The following is an 8,890-nucleotide window of genomic DNA, read 5'->3' as shown; positions in this document are numbered from 1 at the left end:
TTATTTTTTTGTTTTCCTGTTTGGTTTTCCAAGACAGGGTTTCTCTGTGGACCCTTGGCTATCTAGGAACTCATTCTGTATATAGATCAGGCTTTCTCGACTCATGGAGATCCACCTGCCTCTGCCTTCTGAGTGCTGGGATTAAAGGTGTACACCACACCTGGCTGATTGGTCTTTTTCTTAAAGCACATGTTTTAGGAACCAAAATTGTAGTAAATGGCTGTCTGAACATAGGCAAGTATATAAACATTCTCTAACACTTTAGTGAGTCAGGGCTAGAGGCTAGACCATTGCTGATCTCTGACTTTCAACTTTGCCTGAGCCTTGCTCGGGAATGAGACTCGTGTCCTAGTTGTCCACTAGGACAAGGACTTAGTTTTTGTCTTAAGGAGAGTAAATGTCAGCAGCATCCAGGAGTTCCCTGATTTTGTTTCAGTGAGGAGAGCTTGTAGCTACATCTCTGTGTGTAACTAATTCATTTGTGTCAAACTCCAGAACCTACCCCAGAGACTCACAGGACAGAGGGAGATAGCATGATGGTGTTGGCTCCTGCCTTGCTGCCTTAGTGGAAGGGTACAGCGAAGACGCAGCAGCAGAGGAAGGAGCAGGGAGGAACTGGCACTCAGCCTTGCTGGCACTGATGCTGGCTGGTGCCCCTCAGTGCAGTGTCCCAGGCAGTGCTGGCTGTCCCAGCAGTGGTCTCACAGTAGTACTGGAGTTGGCTAAGTAGCTAGGGGGCAGCCCTGTTCATCACTCTCCCTGGCTTAGCAACCGGCTGTGTTCACCCCTGGGTCAACAGGATGGAGGGAGCCCAGGGCCCCAGGCGAACAAAGCCAGCTATGCACCACAAATGACAGTTAGCATGGCTACCTGGCATGTCACTATCATAGTGCACTCTACCAGCTCCCCTGGGGCTTAGAGGTGCTGCTCCAGGAGCCCTTTCCTTAGGGTGTACTGTGGGGTTTCAGCCCAGGCCTGAGCTGCTCGCCATGTATCTGAATGCCAGCCGCAGCCCTGACTCGTTGGTTATCACCTCAGGGTCCAGTCTCTGTCTGACTTGTCTCATCACCTGACAAGTTCCTAGTTCCTAATCCAGTGCCAACATCAAGGCACCCATTACCACTTCCTGTTTTATGCAGCTAGTAAACTGCTGACCTTTGACCTGTGACTTTCTCAGCATTCGGTTTTATATAGCTCCAGTCCTCAGAAATCCTTAGGTTAAAATTAATTTGAAGTTTCTCTATTCCATTTGAGTATTAAGTACTAATGAAGTGATCTAAATAAATGCCAACAACTTGATCTAGCTTGTGATTCTTTTTTTTTTTTTTTGAGAATTTAAAATATTAAATGCAAAAATGGAGGGAGGGTAGTAAATGTGTACAAGTGAGCAGTTATGAACCATTTTCTTAGTGTCCTCCTGAGTCTCTCTACCAGGGCTCTGCCCGCTCTGCCACTGTCAGCGTTTGAGCCCTGTCCATGCCATGAGACCTTTAGGCCCTGAGTGTAGTCTGCTTGCTGCTTCCTGCCCTTAGGCTTTGGCAGGAGACTATGAGAGTGGTAAGGCCAGTGTGTACCTCCCTGTGCGAGCACACCGAGCCAGCCGGTGAGCTGTGAAGTCTAACACTGGTGTGAAGCTTGCTTTGAAAAGAGCGATGGTTTAAGACTCCTCATCAGAAGGGAGGCAGAGGCAGGCGGATTTCTGAATTCGAGGCCAGCCTGGCCTACAGAGTGAGTTCCAGGACAGCCAGTGCTGCACAGAGAAACCCTGTCTGGAAAAACGACAAAAAAAACAAAAAAACAAAAACCAAAAAAGGCCCCCTCCTCAGTAGATCCCAGCAGCAGCCTGCAGCGTGTGTAAGGGTTCTCAGTCCAGGTCCTAGCAGAGCGCATGTTGAGCAGGCAGTGACTGTTACAGGGTTAACAGGTAGGGTCTTGCTGTCCTGTGTGCAAATCCTTGAGCAAAAAGCTTATCTTTTCTTTCTCTGTTTCTTCATGGTTCCATCCCTGCGTGTCATTTTCTCTATCACCATAGTCTTTTATCTACTGCTGCAGAGCAACACTGATACCATTTATTCCAGGGTTTTCAAACCCTTTCCATTGACATGTGGTACATTTTATGTGAGTACCTTAACATTCTTGTGTTTTTTCCACTGACATGAGCATTGCATAACACCATCTCTGCACCGTCTTCTCTTCTTTTCTGTCTTTTCTTTACAGTGTTGCAATCCATTCCTGTATATTCTGGTATTTTGAAAAAGTATTCAGCAAACTAGTACTAAAAATGTTGACAAGTCACATGCATATTTCTTACAATTGTTCCATTAGATCATTACTTATCTCTAAACTGAGGTCCACTGTTTTTGTAGGATGCACAGTTCATCTTCTCTGTTTTGCTGGTTTTGTAAGTTCCGATGGCATCCCACAAAATTGACTTGGAAACCTACTCATTAGTTGGGATCTACTGTTTAAGGGAAAAAGAGTATATATAGTTCAAGCAAAGCTAATTAAACACTATTAATTGCTATTGAGGTATTTAGTATAGTATATGGAGATCTGAACCACAGCATTTTTATTGTATTTGTATGTTATGTGTGTGTGCCTTGTGCGTGTGCGTGTGTGTGTGTCCCCATGGTAGGCAGTATGGCACTTACCTTGCTTACCTGGCCGCCTGCCATCTACACTCTTGTCATCACCCTCCCGTCTCCTGACCCTCTGCAGGTGGCTGATGTCTCTGCCCAGCTGACCCCTGACAGCCAGCCTGAAAAGGAGAGCCTTTCCCACCAGTGCCTGGACTGCGACCGTGCCTTCTCCTCAGCCACTGTGCTCATGCACCACAGCAAGGAGGTGCATGGGAAGGAGCGAATCCACGGATGCAGGGTCTGCAGGAAGGCCTTCAAGCGTGCCACACACCTCAAGGTACACCCTGGAGACAGGGAACAGCCACAGCTATGCGTCCACAATGCTTCTAACCAAAGTAAAAATGGAGTGACACATATCTCCTCCGTTTCTAGAGATGGTGATGTAATGTGTGTACCAGTTGTCATAGGCATTGGCTTGTTGGCTGTATGTGTATAGATTGCACATTCAAATGCAATTCAAAATCTGTTTTTAATGGAAACTGATGCCAGACTATCTTGCCTTACGTATCTGTCTCACTGACAGAACTGGGGAAAGCTCTCAGCATGTCTGAGGCTGTGGGAAAAGAAACTCATGATGGCTGGTACCCACAGTGTGATGTCATGATGGCTGGCATCCACAGTGTGACAAGACATTCTCCAAGGAAGTACAGGATGACTAACTAACTCCATGTTTACCTTGGAGCACCTTGCAGGGACCCCCTTTGGCTATGAAGGGTGAACATGTAGGATCCCTAGGGCTCTGCGGAGAGGTGGTGGATAGTGGATAGGTCTCCCTAGGGAGAGCCTTGCATATGTGCACAAGGGATGCAGAACCCTGGGAAGCAATTTCAAGCTAGGGTTCCCCACCTTGTTTGGGGGAGGGGATAGGGGACAAATTCTCATTATACAGGCTGGCTTTGAAATCACAGAGATCCACCTGCTTCTGCCTCTCCCAAGTGCTGGGGTCAATGGTGTGCACCATCATACCCAGCCTCTCTTTCCTTTTAAAGGGAGTCCCATGGACAGCAGGGTAGGAGGAAAGAGTAGCAAAAGCAGACGGATGTGCAGTGGGAAAGCCTGTGAGATGCTGCTTGAGATACTGGCGTGGCCAGCACCACCATCATAAAGCCAGTGATGAGAGCCAAGCTGTGACTTACATGGGGGAATAGCCAACAAGTCACAGTTGGGACATTCTCGTAATAGCTGAGAGCCCTCCCAGCTATCAAGCTGACTGAGCCAGCAGAGCCCACTGTGGCTAAGAGGGAAGAAGTATGTGTCATCCAAGCTGACAAAAATGTATCCCTGCTGTTCTGAGTCACAGCGATACTCCATGGCAGTGCAAACGGGAGAGATGGAGCACCTGTGACTGTGAGTGTGGACAGTCAGTGGCATGGGCTTCCTGTACGTCCATCTAAACCTGCCCTTGTCTAGCTGTGTCAGTCACATAAATAAGGAGAGCTGCTGTGAGCCTCGGCTGTGGGCTCCTGGTGAGGCTCCAGCAGACTGCGTGTGTAGCTTGATGATGCTTCACATTCTCTTTGCACACTCAAGCTCCTCTTGGAGCTTGGGCTCTGAGACTCCATTCTCACCAGTATCTTTATTGGGGGAGTTGGCCTCACTTCCGATGCTATTCTGGCCATCACCTTATAGGCATTTGAGGCTGAGATGTGAGCTGCCCCAAACTCACTTAACCTAACACAAGGACTCTTATACACACACATGCACCTTCTTCATTGTCTTACACACACACACACACACACACACACACACACACACACACACACGCACGCACGCACGCACCGTCTCCATTCTCTCCTTCCTTACCTCTTACTCTCATTGAGTGCACTCAGAGGAATCTGAATGCTGCCTGCTGATGCCTGCCAAGCCCCTGCTTTTTGCATGGGAGCTCCAGGAGGGTGAGTAGCCATGGTCGAGGGTATAGAGGAAGTTTGTCAAGAGACAGACGGGATGGCATAGAAACTGTCCAGTAGTGCTCTCTGCGTCCTCTAAACAAGTCACTCTTTGCCAGAGCATTGCTTTTCCTTTTTGAATGGCCTGGAGAAAGTGCTTTTCTGATGGTAAGGGGCTTAGAAGTGACCAACGAGAGCACTACCACCCTTCCCTGGCACTGCTCCCTGTAGGGGATGCCTCCCATGGGGCACCACCACCCAAGTTTCTGTTCTGTCTGCCTGGCCAAACAGAGGAAGTCTGTCTGTCCCTTGCACACTCCAGTGTCTCACTTACCCGGCATACATGTCGGAGCTCCCTGCGGAGAGGAGGCCTCAGCACTGTGGTAAGGAAGCAGAGCCATTCTTGCCTGGCCCTCTGACAAGAACTCTCCTTTTGGGGAGCCTCTCAGTTTCAGTGTAGCAAAGCCTTCCTGCTCTGAGGAAGTGATGCAGCTTGTCACTGGCTCTGAGGAAGGTCTTAAAGCATCAGCTCCAGATAGCAGCTCCAATACTGCACACCCAGGGCTGTTACACCAGCTGTCCTCTCTGGAAATGGCCTGTAGGGTTACAACATGCTCCTCCCAAATAATGTCCCAAATAAGAGGTCCTCCGAAGGCATGGTGTTCACACAGCTACACTTAACGTGTCCGTGTTTCTCAAATGATGTAGGGAAGTATCAGTGCTAGCAGTGGGCACAGCACAGTATTGGAATTACTGCTCAAGTCTCATGATCTGCAGCCTGTCCTAAACTTCCTGACTTAGCATCTAGGCTAAAAGCAGTTTTCTTATTTCCTGTTTGTCCTTTGAGCCACCTCCTAGGCTATGTGGGTGCAGCAGTGTTCTGTATAAACCTGAAGTGTAGGTGCCAACAGTGCCCGTTTACTTCCATCTGAATCTGCTTCAAGGGTTATGGTGGCATAAACTCTAGCAGGGGAGTTGTATGATAATGCTGAAAATAGCCTCAGTGCCAGCCTTCAGAGGACACAGCACAGTAGCTGTCACATTTCTGAGGTTGCCGGATCACACCAACAGAACCACTGACAGACAGACTGAATCATACACCATCCAGAGTGCAGTTACGGGATGCTGTCGGCAGATGTGAAACGTATCTGTGAATGATGGACTTATGCACAGTGGAGTTGTGTAATTGATAGAACAGCTACACAGAGTCACAGGGGTTCTGGGAGAGTCACTGAGACAGTTCCATCTTTTTGGACTTTTAGGCCAAGCATTTGTGAGCTGGCTGTGGGCCTTGACTTTCAGGTGGACTTATAAAGTGTGGGAACAGAGAAGCACCATCAGGCTCCTCACTGGAGTATACTGCATAAGGGTGACAGTTTCCCCGAGCTGTCACTGTAGCCTGAGGAGGAGAGAGTGCCACTTGTGTGGACTTGATTTCTTACCTTCCTGACACTGACAAACTCCAGGTCCTGACATCCCAGTCAGAAGGTCACCCGTGAGGTTGTCCTAAAAGGCGATTCCTTGTCTGGTGCTGTGTCAGAGCTCTCAACTCTGATAGGGCCTAACATTGGCTGGTTTCTGTGTGTTCTGCCAGGAGCACATGCTGACACATCAGGCCGGCCCCTCGCTCAGCTCTCAGAAGCCCAGAGTGTTCAAGTGTGACTCCTGCGAAAAGGCATTTGCCAAACCAAGCCAGCTGGAGCGACACAGCCGCATTCACACAGGTAGGGATGGGTGTGCTGCTCGTGTGCTGGGAAGGAGGCCATCAGTGAGAGGGGTAGTGAGGCATATGGATACCCGTGTGCTGTGGGACCTGCTGGTTACGGACAGCATCCTGTGTTCCACTTTCTCTAGTTTTTGATCAACTTATAACATTGACTAACTTTTCCACTTGAGATTTGGCAGTTGTGGTTGTAAGCTTGGGAAATGAAGTGTACCTGTGTTGTGCGTTAGGAAGTGGAGGGCACCTCTCCAGGCCACTGTGCTGCTCCAGCCTCTTCCCACAGAGAGAAGCAGTCACAGGAATTTTCTCACTGGGGGGCAGGGGCTGGAGGGTATTACGCCTCACTACCCAGGCAGCCTAGACTCCTTGTCACATTCCAGACAATAAGAGACTTTGCATTAGAAAGCAAAGAAGCTGGGCATGATGGCCCACAACCTTGATCCAGCACTAGACAGGCAGAGGCTGGTGGATTCTAGTAAGTTCGAGACCAGCCTTGTCTACATAGCAAGATCCAGGCCAGAGGATTACCCTGTCTCAAAAGAAACAAGAGCAAGCAGAAAAAAACACAATGAAACAAAACACCAAGACAGTTGGTGAGGAATGACACCAGAGACAGCCATGTCCCTTCCACCCCCAAATGCTTGTGTACCTCTCACATAAAAACAAACAAGTGCTCAGATACACACAGAGAATAGGCACGGCTTCCATTTGATTTTTGACAATTGCTTCTGAGTTTTTCATTTTTTTCTTCTAGTAGGGCACTATGACAACAGTACTGTCCCCTCTAGAGCTGTATGGATGATGTATTGAACTTTGAACAACATTTTAAAGATCTTTGCCAGGAAAACATTGACCTTGATAGTGGTTACTTTATGCCTGCATGAGGATATACAATTCCACCCTGTTGTCTTCTTGGGGTAGAGATACTGCTTGACTGAGAGGGCCCGAGCCCTTAGCATGTACCTTGGAAAGGATGTCCGTGTGCAGCTGAGCAGTGAGGCGGTCCTCCCTGCCCTGCTGTCTGACTCTGCGCAGTCACGCCAGGGCTGCCTGCTGGGACTGCTCTCCCGCAGCTGTTCTTACCCCTGATGCCGCAGCATCTAATGGGTCCCTTGTCACCTCCCAACTCTCGGGATCATCGGTGCAGCTGAGCTGCTCTGCTCTGTTCCTTGCTTAGTCTTGGGGGGTAGCGTCAGCTACCAGCCCTTTGCTGGGGTGTCTGGAGAAAAGGATGTTTCCGACTTGTCTAAAAACTTGGTGTAGCCTAGCTTCCACATGTGGGAATTACTCCTAGCTAGATGAATGCTCCGAGAAGCTGTGCAGTTAGCCAGAGCCGCCTGTCCTCTCTTCCTCCCCAGAGGCTGCAGAGAAACAGGCTGGGGCCACTGCAGTCAGGTGTGTGTGTGTGTGGGGGGGTCATCTGCATTGTGTGGTCACTCAGTGTGAGCTCAGTGGGAGTCAGAGCAGTAATAGTGGGGCTCTGCTGTTCCCCCTGTGGGGAAGGACCCTGACATTGCAGCAAGAGGCTGCCATATGGGAACAACTTGCAGGCAAAGGCAAGAAGTCACACCTTACCCAAATGGTTTAGTGATTAGAGGCAGGGCCACCGTAGCTTGCCGAGGGAGACAGGTCTGGTGGGAAGCTCCCAGCAGATGTCAGGCTTGGCCACTCTCTCAGGTGCTACATTCACCTGAAGGTAATTGAGTGGCATTTTAAATATTATAGAAAATCATACTTTATAATAAGTAGGTTTGATATTCTCATGTTCAAATGTCTTTTTCTTGTGTCATATAAAATATATTAAAACATTTTGTTTAAATAATGTGTGTTGTATTTCTGTATGTTTCTATGAGTCTGGGTACCTCTTGAGTCAGGTTTCATTTTTGTCTCAGCATGGAGTGTCTTTGGCAGCATGCTGCTTACTGGCACCGTGGTGGTCTTTCTCAGCATTGGGCTGTCTAGAAAGAGTGACATTGTGCTCTGCTGAAGTGTGTGGTCTTGAGAAAGACACTGACGGTGCTCACACTTCGCCTGCAGGGGAGCGGCCATTCCACTGCACCCTGTGTGACAAAGCCTTCAACCAGAAGAGCGCACTGCAAGTGCACATGAAGAAGCACACGGGCGAGCGGCCCTACAGGTGTGACTACTGCGTCATGGGCTTCACACAGAAGAGCAACATGAAGTTGCACATGAAGCGAGCACACAGCTTTGTGGGTGAGAGACCTGCCCTGAGAAGACACACACTGTGGGATGCTCTAAGTGTTCCTTTAGCACATTTCACAGTGGCCATGCATTGTGGCTCCTGTAAGGACTGCACTTTATAGACGAGGGTAAACAAGCGTTGAAGCCTGTGCTGTATCTCCTTTCCCTGGTCCCTGTTTCCCTCCCTTCCCCATTTCCCTCTCCCCGCCTCTCCTTTCTCCTGAGACAGAGTTGAGGTAAATAGTCCAGGCTGGCTTCCAACTCTTAAGTCTTCTTTCCTTAGCCTCCTGAGTCCTGGGCTTTCAGTTTTTCCCACTACAGCCGGCTTCAGGCAGTGCTTCTATAGCGTGTGCCTGGCCGCGGGAGCATCATAGCGTGTGCCTGGCCGCGGGAGCATCATAGCGTGTGCCTGGCCGCGGGAGCATCATAGCGTGTGC

The 8,890-nt window shown here is 49.3% G+C and overlaps 1 protein-coding gene across 2 annotated transcripts in view; it reads left to right on the top strand.

Annotated features, from left to right (window-relative positions):
• Znf236 (zinc finger protein 236) overlaps positions 1-8,890 on the top strand; it is a 104,978-nt gene that overhangs the window by 92,227 nt on the left and 3,861 nt on the right. For both annotated transcript variants that reach the window (XM_021214523.2, XM_029546912.1), the window contains exons 28-30: positions 2,719-2,916; positions 6,123-6,252; positions 8,289-8,465. In XM_021214523.2, coding sequence (XP_021070182.1) covers positions 2,719-2,916; positions 6,123-6,252; positions 8,289-8,465 — 505 coding nt within the window. The remainder of the gene's footprint in view (positions 1-2,718; positions 2,917-6,122; positions 6,253-8,288; positions 8,466-8,890) is intronic.

Source organism: Mus pahari, chromosome 15, assembly GCF_900095145.1.
Source record: "Mus pahari chromosome 15, PAHARI_EIJ_v1.1, whole genome shotgun sequence".
In the NCBI taxonomy this organism is placed as follows: Eukaryota; Metazoa; Chordata; class Mammalia; order Rodentia; family Muridae; genus Mus; species Mus pahari.
The sequence above is the reverse complement of the archived record's forward strand: the minus strand, read 5'-3'. Positions and strand labels throughout refer to the sequence as shown.